The sequence below is a fragment of the Haemorhous mexicanus genome, chromosome Z (genome assembly GCF_027477595.1).
Source record: "Haemorhous mexicanus isolate bHaeMex1 chromosome Z, bHaeMex1.pri, whole genome shotgun sequence".
NCBI lineage: Eukaryota > Metazoa > Chordata > Aves > Passeriformes > Fringillidae > Haemorhous > Haemorhous mexicanus.
Window position 1 is genome coordinate 19,901,953 of NC_082381.1, and position 19,819 is coordinate 19,921,771.

The 19,819-nt window shown below is 40.3% G+C and overlaps 1 protein-coding gene across 1 annotated transcript in view; it reads left to right on the top strand.

Moving 5' to 3' along the window:
* The window catches only part of CAMK4 (calcium/calmodulin dependent protein kinase IV), a 143,204-nt gene that overhangs the window by 43,683 nt on the left and 79,702 nt on the right, over positions 1-19,819 (top strand). Inside the window, exon 2 of the mRNA XM_059836559.1 lies at positions 17,244-17,322. Coding sequence (XP_059692542.1) covers positions 17,244-17,322 — 79 coding nt within the window. The remainder of the gene's footprint in view (positions 1-17,243; positions 17,323-19,819) is intronic.

Genomic DNA, 19,819 nt, shown 5'->3' on the forward strand with positions numbered 1-19,819 from the left:
CTCATGGCTGAGTTGTCTGCTCTTGGGTCTGCTGCTGTGCAGTGCAGGGGACACGTGTGAATTCATGGGCAGTGAACCACTGTGGGGGAGCTCAGTGGGTCAGGAGTGGGTTCCCAAGCTGAGGCAAAATGGTGTCAGTTCGGCAAAGGGATAATGTCTGATTGGTACAAATAACATAGTGTGTCTTCCCTAATGTGACTGGCAAGTGGGATATTTGTAAATGTGCATCAGTTTTCCTGCTGATAAACACACTAGAAATATCCTAACTCCATCTGTCCTGTTTCCTTCCTTGGTTTTGAGAGGAGAGGGAGGATTAGCAGTAAATAATACGAATGTTGTTTGGAATCACGACATATGGGTGTATTTGGTGAGTGTGACTTCATATTTGTCCTCTTGAGAACTACCCTGTGACCACACCTGGGAGCTGTTTCATGGCCCAGATGAATCAACCAGAACAACATGGGTCTTTTGAGTCAGGGTGACCTTTTAAGAATTTCTTCTCTCTCTCTCTCCAGAGCTCACCATATGGCCAGAGTAGCTCAGCATTTCAGCAGCAACAGCAGCAGCTTCTGATTTCTCTGCCTGTATCCAGGCCCACCCTGCTGAAAGATGAGGAGAAGTTAGGAATTCTCACTGAAGTTGCAGCACATGTACATTTAAATACCTAGGGTTTACCTGTCAAGAAGGCCAACACGCCACTTCTTAAGAACTCTGTCTTGATTTCCCCAGAGAACAAAAAAATGAAAGACTAATGTCACACACTGAGAAATCAGTTGCTCATGTAAAAGATTCCTGACACAAAATGGCACAAACCCTATATTTTAAAATGAAGAGGTTTTGCCCTGGGGCAGTAATTCAGGAAATGTACTTAATTTTCTGCTATTGTGGCTCTTCACTGCAAAGCAACTCCCAAAGTAAACTTAGGTGGTAGTGAAGATATTTGTGAGGTCTGTGATCTTTGCCCTTTGGTAAAAGCTAAGAGGTACAAGAAGTACATATCTCCGTTCTTTTTAATTTCCCTCTTCTGTTTTTTATTGTTGTTTGGTTAGGGGCAGGGGGTTGGGGTTTTTTTGCCTGTGTGTGGTTTTTATTTCAAAGACGTAGTAATTCTGTATTAGAAAAAGGATGGCGCCAAAGGAAGGTGTATTTTCCTTTTTGCTTTTGGAGCAATGAAGGCAGAAATTTAAGACTTTTATTACTCCTCCTAACAGACATTATACTTCAGCACCCTGCAATTAGGACCCAGTCCTACTCCTTTGCTGCTGGCAAATTTGCCTTGTAGATAAATTTTGCATTTATGCTGCTATAGAAAGGCATACCAAAGAAAAGTGATGTAAAAAGCACTCTAATTAGCTAAATGCAGCCGTAAGGGTAAATCCAGGGATGTTGCAGTAAGTGCATTATAGCAGCATGTTATGCAGGTAACAGTTTTTTTTCCTAGGGGACTAATGGCTTTGAAGAATCCTCCTCAAAAATAAGAGTGTGGAAAAATGAAGCAATTAATTTTAAATATATTACCTGAAGCTTCTAAGTGGCTTGTAATGCCTATAATTAGCTTCATGTAAGAACAAGAATATATAACAGGTGGAAATATCTCAGTAGCATCTGCTTTGGTGTAAATTTATTGCTTATATGTGAATGACTAATAGATACAGATATACAGGCGTTACACAGTTTTTCTATAAGCTGGAATGACAGCTCTGCTTCTTTAAGTTTCTCTGAGTGTGCTTTGTTCTTTAGCTGACATATTTTTCTATGTTCTGCAGTCGTTGTCCACAAATACAGCTGCCTGACATCACCACATCCCACTTCTGACCTAAACTCTTTTTCGGACCTAGATTAGATATCCATAGTTAAAAGCCACTCTTCACTTTTTACATCCTGCTTCAACTTTCTTTCCTGCCTCTGCCTTTGAAAGGAGATACAGAGGGTTTCTGAGGGTCTCAAGCAGCAACAGAGTGCATTTGAGGCTGTAAAAATCTAGAGTGCTAAACTTATCCTTCACTGGGAAAATGGCTTGCAGGAATAGTGCTTGTATTGAGAACTTCCCTGTAAGTACTAGAAAAATATCTTACTACTTCTGATTTTCCTGTTTACTCTTTTCATTTGCCTAAAGTCATCCCCTAGAAAACAAAAAAAGTAGCCTTTTGGTCAGTGTTACTGTTTTCAGCGTGGTAAGCTGTTAGACATATTATCTCAATCTGTTTTCTTCTTCCAATACATGTTCAGCAGGGAAAGAAAGATGAGGGAAGTGGGTTTAAACCCTCATCAACACCAAAGCATGTCTGTTGTGCATGTTCCAGTGTCCTGTTTTTAGAATCAAACCACATGACTGTATGTGCAGTCCCTCAGATCTTGTGGAGATTGTGTTCATTGTTCTTGCTTCCTACAGCTAAATATCCTTTGTGCCTGAGTCAGTTTGTAGAAATAGTGTAGTTCCATCGGTCTGAATCACATTTTTTGTATAACCAGTGATAATGTAGACTGTTTAAAGTTGTAATATTTTACAGTCTAAGTCTGTAATATTTTAAATATGAGGTATTTTAGTTTATGTTCTGCCTACCTGGTTTATTAATTGGACCCAAATAGGACTGTGAGCATTGCTGAAATAGTGCACAATCTTCTCAAAATGCAGAAGTGCTAAGGGGAGAGCAACACAGATCGTGGGTAATAAGTTACAGAAATGCTGATAGCTCCAGTGGGTGAATGGAAAAACCAGAAAGCTGCAGGAGGAAAGGGACAGAATGGAACAGAGCCTACAGTGCCCTTGAGGCTACAGTCTGCACTGCGCACAAACCTTTGGATCCTTGAGAATTTATAGAAAATGCAATACAAAAAGCTCTCTCTAAAGGGCAAGGACAGTTTAGCCACAATCATTAATATTTTTTCAGCCATAGTCACCTGGCCTTTTGTCAAGACAGGACATTGTCCGACATAGACTGCTGTGACCCTTGTGCTTGCAACAGTTTCTGAAGTTTGTGAATGTATTCAAAGTTTAACAAGCATTAGTGTTGTTGCATTATTTCATTTAAAGCATTTGTTACCTAACAGAATTCACAAATTGTCATTGCCAACATGTTTGTTACTAAGTCAGTGTGATAAAAAATTTATTTTCAAAGGTTCAGATGGAGGAATAAGGAAAACATTTCTTCTGAATAAAAATGTGGATAAACTTCTCAGCAAAATAGTGAACCTCAATTTTTTTTTCAGAATGTATCAAATAATTCAAAATTATCTTATATTTTGCCCCCTTTTGGAGCCAAAGCTTTAGAGAGCCAAACATTACTAAAATTCTATATGGAATTGATATAGGGTAAAACTTTGTGCTATTTTGCCAGGTAAAAACATTATTAACGAGATATTTCTACAGAAAATATTGTTAAAGCATAACCAAGCATCTAGAGGGATGGTGATTGATCACCATGAGTCTTGTGCATCTGCAGTAAAATCTTCAAAAAAGAATTCTTTGATTTTGGATAAATTTTGCCAAATCAGACACAAGCTCAGAAACAGAATTTTGACACCTGTAAAGCTAAGTTTACAGGGTTGGACTTCACAGGAGATCTCATTAAGGGTGTTTGCTCTCCAAGCATCAAGAAAAGAAATTGTGGGAAGGGGTGACAGAAGTATATGATGCCTTTCACAACTTGGTTCTCACTCAGAGGAGAATGTTCTGCATGTCGATGTGACACCCAATCTGCAGGGCACAAGGGGGTGTGCAGGGACACAGAGTGGTTTGCAGGGACAAAGAGCAACGTGTGGGGACACAAAGTCATGTGCTGGGACACAGAGGAGTTTGCAGAAACACAAAATATTGTGCAGGGACACAAAGGAGCGTGCAGGGACACAGAGCAGTTTCCAGGGACACAGAGTAGAGTGCAGGAATACAAAGGGGTGTTCAGGGAAAAAAGTGATGTGTGCAGACAGAAAGGAGAGTGCAGAGATACAAAGGTGGTTGCAGGGACAAAAAAAAGAGATGTGGACACATAAAGTGGTGCTGAGGGACACAGAAGAACTTGCCTGTCTGACAACAGAAGACCTTTGAAGTTCCATGTCCAAATCTTCCTCCCTGCTGGTGCACCACAGCTCTTTTCCCAGGCTATGGCTGATGTGGATACTGGAGCTGTGCCTGCAGGGGACCTCTGCTGTGCAGGGCACACAGCAGCCACTTGCTGGCATGGACAGCTGATCTGCATGGCTGTCATCCACTTAGGGCTTACAAGAGCATGAACCAGCACATGGACGTAAACATGACTGCATGCTTTGTTTTAAGTCACTCTCTGAAAGTACACACAGAACCTTTCAAAAAACATCTTTTAACAATGTGAATATGTAAATCCTATACTGACTATGTCTTAAATACTGTCTAACTGCAATTCTATTTTACATTCCAGTGGAGTTTGAAAATGACAGCCTTCAGGTATGTCATTGGAGTACACTGTGCTTGAAGTTTCAGTATGATGGGAGAATATGAAGGTAATTTATTTTCAAACATCTAATACACCACTGTGCTGAGTTCATTATGTGGAGGAGTACAGACTGACACAGATTAGATTAGATTCATTTTCCCAGATTACAGATCAGCTCTGACAGCTAAAAAGCCTCAGTCCTTCAGGAATGGAAACAGCAGCCTTTCTCTAGTATCACCATTTAAACACTGGCTTGATCAGTGACTGGTGTAGAGAACTTAAAAGAAAAGATGAAAGATGTTCATGGACTAGAAGTTCTGGAATCTTCTCCTTGAAAACAACAATTTCATACTTTGGAAAAAGAGTTCCCTAATTTCAAGGATTGATTAGTGGTGCCACCTTCATGAAAACAATTCAGTGTATACTTGCCTGCAGATTTCTGTGATTAATTACCAAGATGGTCTGTGATCATGGTGTCATCGTCTGAGCCTGGCGAAATGCCTGTGCTTCCATGAGAATACCTCTTTTCCTGGTATCTACTGTGAGATGTGATCAGAGACAGAGCAGAGCAGGCTCCAACTTATGATTGAAAGGGAAAAAAATTTTATTAACCTAAAGCTACAGGGAAAAACACACAGAACACAGGATGAAAACCTTCCAAATTTCCTCCTCCTCCCCCCACCAAATTTCCTAATTCCGTTACCACCCTTTAGATCACCCGCTCTCAGTCCATCACCACCCTTTGGATAATCAATTCTGAATTCCTCGAGAAGAGAGGAGTCCCTCTTGCACCACAGACTTCACCCAGGAAACAGTCAAAACTTCTCGCATTTCCGTGTCACGTGTGGCACCGCCCGGAGAACATTTTGCCATCGTGACCTCTTCCTTCCATGTCCAGTGCTCTCACCACTGCACATGGACCAGAGCTGCTTCTAGGGTTTTTCCCTTTAAGGATGCTTTGTCCAGTTCCAAAAAAGAGCACAGTCCCTCTCCTTTTGGGACACCTGTCCCCCCCATGTTTCACCCCCTGGGGCTGAGGGGTCTTCATCCCAAGAAGGGTTAAAAGTCCCAGGCTCTGCCGGGTTGGTTCATGAACTCCCACGGCTGGCTGCCCTGCTGGGCACCCCCCTTCTCCTTCACTCCAGCCGCGCTATCACAAGCACAGTCTGCTCTCTCTCTCTCCCTCCGGGGTGGGGAATGGGGGATGGCTGCCCGAAGCCCTCGCAGTGCAATGCTCCTCCACCCTTCAGCCCAGGCCTGGCCTACCTCCCTCCGGCCACATGGCTCCCCTACCCCCTGCCCAGCTCCGAGCTGGACAGGGGAGGTCTGCTCTTGTCCCAGACCGGAACCCAAAAGGAACTTCCAGTGGGAGTTCACAGCTTTTAACCCCCTGTGTTCTCAGAGGCGTATCCATGCCCTCAGTGGACAAACCAGGTGCCAATATTAAAATCTGGACACCGATTGGCGTGACCACACCATCCCAAAAAAAAATAAAACTTTTCCCCTCAAACCACGACACATGGTTATTGAGAAGGGCTTCTTATCATCCTGTTAAAGATTTTGTAGGTTTAGCTGCCCTGCGAGCTGTCAAATTGTAGAATGGTGAAAATTGGAATTTCAGGAAAAGTAGAAAAGGCACCATGGAACAGAATATACAGCAGTAGCACTGAGAAGGGAGGAAGGTGAAGGTGCATTTTTGATTAAATTTACTATTGAACATATTTTAAAAATATGATGGAGGAAGAGGAAAAAGAAGAAAAAGTTAATTTCTTTAATCAATAGGGAATACTAGCAAATAAAACATTGTGTGGAAAAAGCTGGGATCTTTAAAATGTTAAAGGCCCAATTAGAGCAAGTTCAAGAATATTTGAGTCAGAGTGCTGATGTCACTGGTGAGTTGGTGATGTTCATCACAGAGTGCTGAAGAAGGAAACTTCTGGGAGGAATATCATAGTTTTCACCTGCAATCCTTCAGACTGACTATGGGCAGGGGAGTATTGACTTCTTGGAGTCCGTTGGACTGAAACACAGCAAGTATTTCCTACAACAAATGGGTTTTTTATCTAGTTCATTGCTCCAGGTGACAGCTGATGCAGGAAAGAAAGAGCTTCAGGTTTGGAAGTTGGTCTTGTATTTGATGCAGAAAGAACTGGGGGCTTCACTTAGGTCTGGAAGTCAAAACTTCTATCTTTATATTGAAGGAAGATGCAAAATTCCCAAATCCTTAAATGCTTATCAGGAGGGAAAGTGGGGAAGCCAGTCAAACCTGCAGCCTGTAAGCTCAGACCTGTTAACCTTCATAGCTCCAGAAATGAGAGTCCCTGCTGACATGAACGCAGGAGGAGGATGGAGCTGGAGGAAGGCTTTGCAAGAGGCTTCCCCTTAACTTTGAATTGAAGCTGCTGAAGATGGTGCCAGAGGTCCTTGTGCTGAAGGCTAACCCTGCCATTGGCCAAGGGAACCTCCACAAGAGGCGACACAAGTGGCTGGGAGTCACTCCTGGTCCCTTCTGCAGCTTCTCCCCCCGGAGCTGTAAGGCCAGATGAGCTCAGCCAGGTCAGCTGCTCACAGTGCACTGCTGCAACTAAGGACAAACAAAACTCAGGGAGTGAAAACAGACACGGGCCACAGCTTCACCACGAGAGGCATTTGATTCTGTAAATTCTGTTCTTCTTGTCTTGTAACATTCCTCTGCTTCACAAACTCCTTCCCAGGGCCTCCCATCTTACTAGCCATGGCCCTTGTTGTGCCTGCTGCACAACATCTCACACAAGCAGCACCAAACTTTCAATTTTCAAATTCCATGGTCCAGTTATAAAGCACCAAAAGCAGAAAGAGCAGCAACAGAGCAGGAAAGACAAAGGAACAGAACAACTGCTGACCAGCAGAAAGACAGAACTTCTGGAATTGAATACACAGGCTCCACTGGCTTTGGTTGATTGGGGGTTTTTTGGTGGTTGTGGCTTTGTTGCTGGTATTTTTCTTTCCATGAGACACACTTGGGATATCCCATCTGACTTTCTGTCTTCAGAGCTCATGGCCTAAACCCACCCCCACATTGGCTGCTTGATCCATGTGGGTTCTGCCTGTCCAGTGGACAGGGAAACATCACTCCTGTCACACCATGCTTTGTGCAGCATTAATATTCTTAGACTTGGGCTGTACACACCAGGGTAAAGTAAAAGCCACATAAATCATTACACCACAAAGGCACAACATTCCCATCCAAGCCTGAAGATAATATCATTAAAATATGTCCTAATGTAAGATTTTTCTTTCCAATTTCCATTTGATTTAATAATTTTCATTAATTAAAATTAATTTCCCCAAGGCAAGTCAGTTTTGTCCCTTGTTATAAACTGGTAAGGGATTTCTCTGTCCCCATCTCAGTCCTAAATCTTTTCTGTCAAGCTTCCCACCAGCTTCTCCCCAGTCCTGTTGGTGGACTGGAAGTGATGGAGCAATCTGGAGGGTACCTGGCAGCCAAGAACACCCCACTGCAATCCTGCATGGTGTGCATGTGTCTCTGAGAAGGAAGGTGTGGTGATCCCAGCTTCCTGTCTACTTTGTACCTGGCACCATGGGAGAGCCCCATGGTATCTGTGGGTTAGCTGAGGGCTGATGCAGCATTTTTCCTCTCTGCATGTGGAATAAATCTAGCATTTAAGGAAGACCTAGACCTACTTAGGTCTTTTCCAGCTACCAGAACTGAAGCTGCAAGAGCTGATCTTATAGTTTTGGAAGACAGGACCTGACTTGAAATCTCCCCTGTGCCTGCATTAAGTAATTTGGCTGCCAGGCCTGGCAGGATTGCAAACCCCTATCACTCTGATGTAAATAATCCTCACTGGCAAAACCTGTGCCAGAGTATATGCCTTCTTTACTTCTTCAAGGATTTTGTTCTGTTTTATAACTAATAACAGTGTCTCTCTGCTGCAGCTTTATCTTTCTTCTGTAGCTCTGTTAATGCAGCAAAATCACGACTAAGTGTTATGTCTGCAGGTAATTTTTATGGTAATGGCAAGCTGGGTTTTCTGACTGTGACAAAAGTACTAGAAGCAGAAGATTAAAAGTCCTCTCTATTATGGAAAATTAGCTATTTCAATTTATCTTTTGAGAATGTATTTAAATATGATCAGAATACACAAAATGTTAAAAAATGTGTTAACTTAGGGAGCATTGGCAAAATATTATGCATTCCTCCAAATTATTTTGCATTGCCTGGCTTTCAGTCTTGTAGCTTATCATAGAAATGTCTGTCCCACCAGGTTTAAAGAAGAAAACATACGTAGTAGCTAAATACAGCCTAAGAACTTTTGAATCTGACATATATTAAAATGTTCTCTGTTGTCTTGTGCCAAGGGATCCTGGGCTGGCACTGAACATAAACTTCTTGGCAAAAGTAATTTATTTCAGAGAAGACACTGCATATGAATTGATGATTCAGCACAACACAAACCTCCAAGAAGAAAACTGTGTAACTTACCAAAAAGAGGTCTATTAAGGGCGTACATGTGCATATGAGCTTTCAGAATCCAGAAAATGCCAGATGTAAACTTGCTGGTTGTAAAGTTTGTTCAAAGCTAGATTTAAATGTGCAGACACGAACAACCATTAATTTTTCCCTGTCTGATTTCAAACTATAACTTTCCTATGTACAGAGCAAGGTGTTAAAAGTCCATAACCTGCACCCTGCTTCCCTTCCCTCGACCAGGGGAACCAGAGACAACATGTCAGTATATTCATACTGCCACAGGTTGTTATTTAGTGTTAAGTCCAGTCTGCCTCCTGCATCTGGAGATTGTAATGAAGAGCAGTAATCAATGGTGTTGACACCTGCTCATAGTACAGACTGTTTAAAATACTTCCTGGTGAAGGAATATGTCACCAGGGAGAAAAAACAACAGGCAGGTAATTCTGCAGTGGCCTAGGAAGGAAGGCTTGTAACACAGAAGGTTTTACAAAGTTTTTACTGCTCAGCACTCTTTTCTCCTCACATGCACTCTTCATGAAGTTTAAATAAATAATGTTTATTCTTCATTAGTATATTTTAGGAGGAGGAGGGGGGGAAGGTGCTGTTTGGGAGATAGGGGATGAAATGATGGTTTAAATAAGACACATGTATTCCCAGGAGAGGTGAGTTCACTCAATAGTTTCAGTTGTCAGGCTTTGTGTGGGACTTAGGGAGGCCAGTCATGCCATATCTGTGCACAGTCTGGGACTGTGAGAAAACCCTTGAGGCTGCCAGCCCAAGGGTCTGGGGCTGCATCTTGCACACGTAGTGTTAGTACATGTGTTGGAAGATTTGCCTCACCATCTCCAAAGTTAAGTACTGAGGTCAAAATCATGCATGGCTTCCCCTGGCTGGCTCTTCCACCTTCTTTTCTTTGCTCTCATTTCACTAAACTGCTTAGACATTGGTAGCTAAGAACTCTCCAGTCCCTGAAAAGAGAACAACATTCTCAAGGAAAACTAAATTCCAAATAAAATATTCAAGATCAGTTTCTGGGTCTGTTGGACTTCATGTTGAAAGGTGAACTCCCGATGATTATAAATTCAGTTTCAGCCAAGTGTAAGTGACATGTTTTTTCTGACTTGGTAGGAAAAAATTTGGGTTTCCAACTGAGAACTGCCATGCTGTTTTAGAAATACATCTATTCCAATGTGTGGTCTGATCCAGCATATTAGAGGAGCTAAAGGAAAAAGAAGTAATGGTGAATGTATTTTCTATACATTTTTCTTACGCAGTGCTGCAGGAAGTGCTCAATCTTTGCCTCATAGCTGCATTTCAGCAATCATACCTGAAGTTTTGTTTAGGAACCCAAATTTCAGAACGGTGGGGTACTTCAAGGGAGCAATGTGCACAGAGTACAGCAGTAACCTCTGGAATTCAGTGTAGTTTGAGTTTTGCTTTTGTGCTTTTCAAATTGATGCTTGAGATAATGATTCTTGCTTGTAAGTTTGGGTCAGCTATTTCCACTCAGTGAAAGGCAGGGAAGCCAGACTCAGTGCTGGAGGTCTCTTTCTTGTTCTCAATATTTACCTAACAGCTAAACTCAAATTTAAGAAGCATTTGATGTGGGGAAAATTATCTAATGTTAATATGGATATGAAAGAATGCAGCTAATGTGGCACCTAACTGAATTTCTGCAGTTTAAAAAGGCACTACATCCAGGTGTAACAATGTGTTTAGCCTCTCTGCGGGATAGAGGTCTTTTTCTATAAATTTCCTGCAATAATTGAGGGAGGAGCTTCATTGGAAGGAAGCTAGAATATGCTGCAGAAGTCCCAGCAGGAATTATCAGCTGCTGGTCTAGTCACCACTGCAGGAGTGGCTTGAACTGCTGCATTTTAATTAGTGTTTCAGCAGCCAACCTACCCCATGTCTAAAGAATTATAGTTCTACAAGCTGCTATCTGTGGCTTTTACAGGTTCAAGAATATTAGCAAGTACTAGTTTGATTACAGGTTTTTTGGGTTTTTTTTTTAATGGTGTATGTCTTTGGTTGTGCTTATCTAAAGCTCCTTTCATCTGTTGAATGCAGTGAAGGCTGAATATAAAAAATATCTTTTTGGACTATTGCATTGCCTTTGGAGGCCAGCCTGAACAATTGCTGAAGAGTCATTTCACCTCAAGTATTAGAAAATCCACTCAGCAGCTAAAAGTTAAACAACCCCCAAAACCAAAACAAACAAACAAACAAACAAACAAACAAACAAAACCACCACCAAACCAAAACAACAAAAAACTGAAAAGGTATGGATGTTTTCATTCCAAAAATCAAACCAGCCAGAACTCTGGAACGCAATGGAATTAGATTTCCTTTTCAGAACCATGTCTATTTTTTCCACTAGCCTTTTCTTCATTAAAGATTTGGTTTATTCCTCATAGTGTGTGGGAATCCAAGGCTTTTTGCTGCTCCTAAATGATATATGTTTTGTGAAGTTTTCCATTCTGTTTACAAGTCATGAAATAATGAGGGAAAAAGGAGGGCTGCAGTGGCTTGCAATTGCCCACAAGCCCTGTATATGTAGATATTGATATTTAGAAAAAGCTTTGAGATTAGATTTGAATAATTTAAGAATTGTTTGTTAGATTACTGTAGAAAGAGTTTTTGTGATACTTCTACTTGAAATGCAAGTCGTGAGAATTTCCAAATTTATATTAGTTTAAGAGTGCATATTCCATGGTATTACTAATATTGCCTTCACTTTAAAAAAGTGAAGGCAATATTAGTAATACCATGGAATATGCACTCTTAAACTAATTTTAATTCCTCTCACTGTTAATAGATTTTCTCTTTTTCGTTTTGTTTTGTTTTTGAGCATTTTTGTTTTGGTTTTTTTTTTCTGTCCAGTCTTTTAACTTCAAACAGGATGTTTAATTTGGAAATCTGGGAATAGTAATTTCATTCCTATAAATCCATTTTGATCTTTTAGTGTATATCTAAGAAAAGGTAAATTAATGAGCTTTAACTTTATACTTCTGTAAACTATACAAAGAAATCAGTATTCTTTGTGGAAACCTATAATGGACTTTGATCTCTTGCTGCAGTTTTGGCAGCACAGATTTCCATGGCTTTGTACCAGGTACAGTTTTCTTGGGACCAACCATTCGTTCACATGTTTTTATTGGACAAACTTGATTGGGTAATTATTGCTTGACAGCATGAAGCACAAACTAATTTATTTTTTAAAAATCAATCCAGAACTTAAGGAATTTAATCCAAATTAAATTTACAGGAGATTACATTGAGGACTGTATTTGTAATGAGTTGATTCAAAGGCAATATAAAAACGAGGATGAGTGGGCATGGTGTGGAAATGCTGACCTACTTTTGAAAGATTGAATTTCCTTTTTACAGTGAAATTACTGCCAATGAATGTTATTTTATTTTAAAAGCTGTAGCTCGAGGAATTTACTTTTACTTTACTACCTGTGGCCAAATAAACATATGGCTGCATTTCATTTTGGTTGCCTTTCCTGTTTCAGAGGCAGAAGCTTTTTGTGGGTTTCAGGGAAGAAATGCTTTTTCCAAACTGGGTCAAATTCTGTCTTTTCTTGTTTTGTATTTTCTGTCTCTGCCAGGCTCCACTGCAGGATCCTGCAAATTCCATTTTCTCCTTTATGTGCAAATTCTGCTGATCACTTCCACCTCCTTAACACCCCTCCTGGGCGTCCCTGCCTTCCTTCCATCTGTGCTGACACCACTATTTTTGACTGCATCTATTTGAAGTGTGGCCATGTCTTTTCTCTCAGTCTTGCTGTCTGGAGTCCTTAGGACAGGCAGGGCACTGTGGTGCTGCTGCCCATCCTTTAAAACTGTGTCTTTCTGAAATCATTGGAAGCTCAGTAACACCTGAGAATAGTAAGAACAAAAAATAATCAAGAATGATCAACCAAGTGTATATTGAGAGGTGGATGGGGAGGGGCAGAAGGTTTTGCATATGTTAAGTATTTTAAAAGCATTTTTTAAAATCGTGTTAGACAACTGACATACAGAGGTCAGTTATTGAATTTGAGTCTATTTTGATGTATTTAGTGGCACACACTTACATTGGTTGACTAATGGGTGAGTGTATTTATCATGCCACTGAAGTATTTGTGCTTCAGGAAAACTATTTCTGTGCTAATACTGGGTGTGTGTGCCTCAGCTGTAATGCATTCCATGCACAGAACGTCATGAGCTTTCTTATGTGTTGTCATTGTCTTCATTGTAGGTGGCATCACAAAAGAAAGTGTTTTTGTTGTCCATTACGACCAAGCAGTAAAGATGTATAAATTATTTTCAGGGTTTTTTCTAACTTCAATACATATATGTGTATAAAGAAACATATTTTTGTAGTAAAGCGTCTTCACAATAAGTTGATCTCTTATTGTTGCTCTTCTTCTTTAGCATGATTACAGTTATAGCTGGACTTTTAAAAGTAAATCTTTAACAGAATCATTAAGCAGATTTCCAGATTGAAATACATGTGCAAGTAAAAGAGAATGGCAATATTTTCAACAATTCTAATTATTATTCTCTAACTTGGCCAACTGCATATTCCAAGAATATGCCTTTTTTTCTTTCCTTTACCTTTTTTTTCTTTTTTTCCCCTATTTTTCTTATTCCAGCCAACTTCAAATAATTTATGTTTTGAATTCAAGCAGACTGTTTCCAGGCAAAGGTGCAAAAAAACAGCAGCTAGATGCTCCTTTAAGCCTAATTTTGCTTAGAAGTAAATAAATGCACTCTTACAAACACAAATATATGTAATAAATATTGCATATAAATGTGTATGCATATATGCAAATACATATATATTTGTATATATTCACTAAATACAAAGAGGCAAAAGCTGACTGAATCAGTTCTAATTAGGCAAACACAATACAGTGAGTAATCTTGTGGAACATAGGAGACATGATTTCTGGTTTCTAGCCTGACTTGGTAATGGGTCACTTGTCAGTCATACTCTGCAATGCACTTCTGCAAGTGATTATCAGCTGTTTGCACTCAGGGCCCTCTCAGTTTCTCCCCTTTAAACTGGTAATGGGGTAGGATTAAACATTCTCTAGGTTTTTGTCTACTGCTTATTAAAAAGTGCCTTAACCACTGAGTATAGGTGATCTCTTGCTATAGCACAATTTACATTCATCATTCAGACAAAGCAAACACCCCTTGCAGAGAATGGGACATTGAGAGGCTCCAGGTCTGCCTGTCTGGCCATGAATTCCACGCCTGAGGGAAGTGGCATGTTGCCACAGGGATTCCTGGTTTCTGTATATTTGTGTATTCTGACAACATGTATCAATGAAGTTCTCAGTTGATGCAAATTCGAGAGGAGGTTCTGAGAAGCCGGATGATGGCAGTCAAAGTTTGATGTTGCAAAATCTTAGGGTAGGGGCAAGAGGTAACAATTAGCAGCTCTCTGTGTTTCAGCTTCACATGAGAGTCTTGCAGCTGAATCTTCCCACTGCTCTTTGGCGATGAAAGCTTGACTTGCTCCAGTTGGTGACCTTCCAAGTCACACAGTCACTCAGGAAAGCTGGATGTGCTGATTCAGCAGAAAGCTCCAGCAGGAAGCCAAAATAAGAAGCAAAGCAAACCACCTGGATTTACATGAGGCATTTCTGTTTGTGCATTTACATTAAGATCCATAGGCTGATTTCTGCTTGCACTACTCCTCCCTACTCACTTTTTTTTTTTTTTTTTTATTGTGAAGAAATGAAGATATCCTGTTACCAGCAAAGAAACAAGGAATCAGGTCCGTACTAGTAATAGCTCTCTGCTATTTAGCACCAGGCATGGTGTAAGCAGGTTGCCATCCTGTTCCTGATTTCCTGTACTGGTTTCTGCCATGGAAGAGGAGAGCAGAGCTGGTTGTTAGCTAATGTTAGGTGTTTTCTCCCCTGGCTGGTGAGAGCAAGTCTGTCGGAGCTGGGCAAAGCCATGTAAATCAGAAGCAAAATCTTTTTAAAGTGTTTCCAAGTCATGCAATACCTTGTCACCAGTTTTACACCAAATTAGGACTGCAGGGATATGCAGAAATCTGTACAATAGAGAACAATTTCCCAAGTAGCCCCTTTGCTTGTGTTTTGAATATTGACTAATGAGCTTGATATCAAACTGCTTGACTGGATTCTCTCTCTGGGCTGTCTTACATCTCTTTCAAGCGTTATGCTGCCTGTCTTCCAGGTTTGGGTACAGATCAAATGAACTGTAAAAGGTGGTGTGATGCTATCTACCCTTCCTGGTGGAGATGTCCATCTCGTTACTAAGACAGTTAAATAATCTGGGGTGTTCTAGTGGCTAGGCTCTTATTTACATGGAAGACTGCAAACTGGTGATGCAAATACTGACAGTAGCTTTACTGAGAGACAGAGACTGCCCTCCATTGCCACAGCAGCAGTGAACATCAAGAGATTTAAGCAGGAATGATCATCCATTTATTTGGATTAATAGCTGCTGCTAAATAGCTACTCTAATTCTGCTCTCACCCAAATACAATAATTTCTAGATAGTTTGTTGCCTACTTTGTGAGGACATATGTAAACTAATGAGTTTAATGTTTATACTGCACTCTGTGAATGTGAAGAAGGGTACAGCAATGATTTGCAGTTTACACACTGGCGTCCCCATTGTGATCCTGCAGTGGAGTACTGGAGATATAAACCTTATGACAGCACAATCTTTGAATTCTATCTACAGTTTTGTTGCGTTTAAAAGATGTGAAGGGTTTTTTTTAATGTGATATATTTTTTCTTCTTGCTAAATAGAGTCTTTGGAGACTTGGTAAGGAGAGGAGATCTAATTAAATTCATGTAATGATTCTGGGAGTCACTGAAGCTCTCAGTACTCCCACACATTTATCAATATACTTTTAAGAGAGACAAATCATTTTAGCATTTGAGATGAAGTGAAGATTAATTTATATGTGGTGCAGAGAAGCCCTCAGATGACTGAGCTGCATAACCCTTGCCACAGGTGACCTTTCCTTATGAAGAGGTCTTTCTGAAATAAATCTTCTCAATCAAATGCTGGTTCTTGTGCTCACTCATGAAATTATGAAAATAGGGATGTGCCTACTACTCAAAGCCTTGTATGGCACCTGTCTGGCCCATGCTGAGGAAGGAGACAAGCAGGGCACCCATGGCAGTTTTGTACAGCACCTAGAATAATGAACCTTGTGCCATAGCTTTGTTCCTATGGTCATGCGTGGCTATACCATTCTACTGTTTAAAAAAAAGCTGCTCCTGTCATGGTTATCTCTTGTAGACTCGCTGAGATTAGTTTCTCCTGGTTCAGAGGGATCTGCAGTGCAATTTGGCATCTGGTATGCATGAGAATTTGCTTACTGCAGAGCTGCTGTATGCACTTCTCCAGGCGTTTTTCAGGAGGTCATATATGAAAACTGCCGTCTCCTCTACCTTAAAAATATGCAGCTACTTAGAAGTGCTGAGTCTTGGAGTGGGTCTGAGGGAAGGAAGTTTCCAAAAATGCCTTAAGTTCAGTGACAGTGCTTCACTGCATCTATTTTGGGTAGAATACAAAGGTATCTGGATGGTTTGTTACCAGCATGAGCTTGCCAGAGGTTTCAACCTCTCTTTAAGTACTTCATAGAGCACAGGCCCTTCCTTGACAGCAACAAGTCGAGCATAGCAAGTTGAGCCTCCCTCTGGAGACCGTCTGCCCCAACTATGCACTCAGAGAAGTGCCTCCCATCCAGCAGAACCAAAATTTTATGAGTGCTCAGACTTTTCACATTCAAATAATTACACCTTGAAGGCAAACAGAAGATGTAAGCCCAGTCCACTTTTGCTGTGAACAAGTCCCACCAGTTTCCACTGAATTAACTTAAAGTGCTGCCTCCTCCATTTGGTGCCAAATTTGACTGTTTGGTCCAGTAGGCAAGGAGCAGCACAAAAATTTTCTCTTCTGTTTCATCATTGTTGTTATCAGCAATTAGTGAGAAGGCCCCCCAGTGTAACTTATTGTTGCAGATGTGTTGCCTTAACAAAGACAAGGTGGGGTCATTTGATTATCCAGGGAAACATCCAGGGATTGCCAGGAGACAGAAAAGGTGTAGCCAAGAAGGATTTTAAACTCTTGCAACTTCTGTTGGCTGAGTAACTGCTGAAGCTCTCTTGTTAAACACAGAGGGGTTTTGATACTTCTTGGGTTTTGGGAGGGAGGGTTTATTGCATCTGTGGGGAAAAGTGAGATAGTTTTGCCCAAAATGGGACGAGTAGAAAATGTAGGCAACTCTGTTTATTGACAGATTTGAAGAATTGTATGTACAACCCAACTATTCTTCCTTTTTTTTTTTTTTTTTATTATTTTAAATTTAGTGGGGCTACATCCATTGTCTACAGATGCAGGCAGAAAGGGACCCAGAAACCTTACGCCGTCAAAATGTTGAAGAAGACAGTAAGTCATTTTTGTTTTGTTTTGCTTTGCTTTGGAATATGTTTGGGATTTTCTCTGGGCTTTTTTTTTTTTTTTTTTTTGCTTTTTTTTTTTTTTTTTTTTTTTGTTGGGTTGTTTTGTGCAGTTTATTCATGTGGGGGAAATGTGCTAGATTTAGGATTATAAGCTGCTGAATTTGTGTTTTCCATGGGTGAGTTTTGGCTCCTCATCACTAAAACAGCTGTTAGAGGTAACAGTACTGTAGAGGGAATGCCTAATCCCCAGAAATCTGGCTTGTACCTTCAGCTGGTGTTGTCCATATACACTTGGATTTGACAAAAAACTTTAATAAAAAATATGTTTTTTTCTTTCATTAAAAAACCAAAAAAGGACACCTTGAAAAATTTAAATATCCAGTGATTTGTCTTTGATGTAATACATTGCTCAAAAAATGCTGTGACACAATTCATCTTTTTTCAGAAACTGATTAAAACACCAGCTCAAACCCAAGAAAAATTAAATATATTGTAGTGGGGTTTTTTGCCACTATGAAATTGCTAGAGAACCCGTTGAGGTGACAATTTATTTTTAGAACTCCATATATGTCACACTTATACTACAGCTATTTTTGTGTGTTCTGAAAAATAGATGGTGGAAAGCAAGAAGAGAGACTAAGAGAAGAAAGGCAAGTTATGGACTGAGAGACTTCATGCAGAAAGACACTGTGGGGCATGGGGTAGAGCAGTTCATATTCCTAGGATGGAAAGAGAAGTCTGAAAGAAAGCAAGCAAGCTGTGAGGCATGTACACGATATTTTTTCATTAATGGTTTTGATTCAGTTTATCCCAGTGTTAGAACATTCATTATTCCATAATGTTCAGAAACTTTCACATGTAGAAACATAAGGATGGGTGGGTAGGCACAACCATGTCCAAATGGTGGCTCCACTGGTGGTCTCAGTGCAAGATGTAATGAGTGGGTTTCACATGAGTAAAATGTTGGCATTAATTTGTCGTCTTTGAACGCGAGCCAAGGTTTAAACTGGCACAAAGATTCAGTTGTGTGTGCTGCTTTTGCATTTGCATCTGGTACGCTGGAAGAAGCAGAGCATGTGCATTGCTGCAGCTTGTGGTCTGCTGTTCCTATGGAAGGGCAGAGAATTTTTGAGGTTTCATCATTATGCCAGTGATTCTCATAATGATTTAGGAGTATACTGTCCTATAATTCTCATTCTGAAATACAATAGGAAGAACTACATTTCTTAAAAATATTTCTATGCCTTTTGATTTTTTTTGCTTTCATGGGAATTAATTCATGTTTACAATTGTCACATTTATGTATCTATGCTAGATCTATTTTTCCGTGAATGAAACTAGTCAGTTTAGATATTGGTAGACTTGCTGTAGCACAGGTTTGACCTTTTTTTTTTTTTTTTTTAATGGCACCTAAGGAAAGGACCATAGTTATGTAAGTTGTTTTTACATCAACAATAATATATAAGTTTCACTTAATGCAGCCTTGGTTATATTAGCAGTGTGGGTAAGCAGTTCACAGAGCTGAGCGTTCCCAGTGTAATTGATGCACTTTGGGATGTTTTGCTATGAAAACAAGTAATCCTTTAAGACAAACGAGCTTCTCTGTGTAAATGAGAGCATGGGAGACAATGCTTTAAGGATGTGCCACTGCTTGTGTCTGACCAATCCGGAAATGTAATTATTATCACAGAGACTGAACTACCCGAGTTAGAGTGTTCCTACAGCAGGAGGTCTGGTCTTTGCTCAGAGTGTCTCAGTATAAAAAGTAACCATGTGTGATCCAAGTAATGTACTAAAATGTTGATCAGCTTAAGTTTCCTGTTGCCTTTTTGAAAACAATTAGGAAAAACGATGGCAGTTCAATAGTGGAGGAAAGGGGATGGGAGGAAAAGAAGAGCCTGTGATTGTTTTTTGGTAGAGTCCCATTTCTTCAATTTCATTTGTAAAGGTACATAAGGGAGCTCTGAAGAGCATGTGGGTTGAAATTAGAAGACAAAGGAAGATGACAAAAGACTAAATACTCTTGATTTTTCCATTCAAACTGACTGTCTGAATGGAAATAGTCTGCTGCTTCAAACAAGACTGACTCTCTAAGGAAGAGGTCTGTAAAAACAAGGTGAGGGACAGGGATAGGGTGGTCCAGATTGCTCTGGAAGTGATGACAAGTGATGTGTGATTAGGAGGCTGGGGGCTGATGGGCAGCTCTGGATTTCTGAGTGATGATCACTGAAGTGCTGTAATTTGAAGTACAGCATTAGAAATTATTACTCTTGTCTCATGGGAACAGCTTTGGTAAGAACATAAGATCCTTTAGGATCAAAGGATCCTAAAGGATCCTATGGAAGGATCCTATTTATTCCACTAGGAACTGACTGCAAGAAACATAAAATAGCTATCAGTGTTCTTTTCATTTAAACAGATGAGTAATTTTTCATTTTGCATGATTAATACATTCTTATTGAAGAGCAAATAAGATTTTGGGC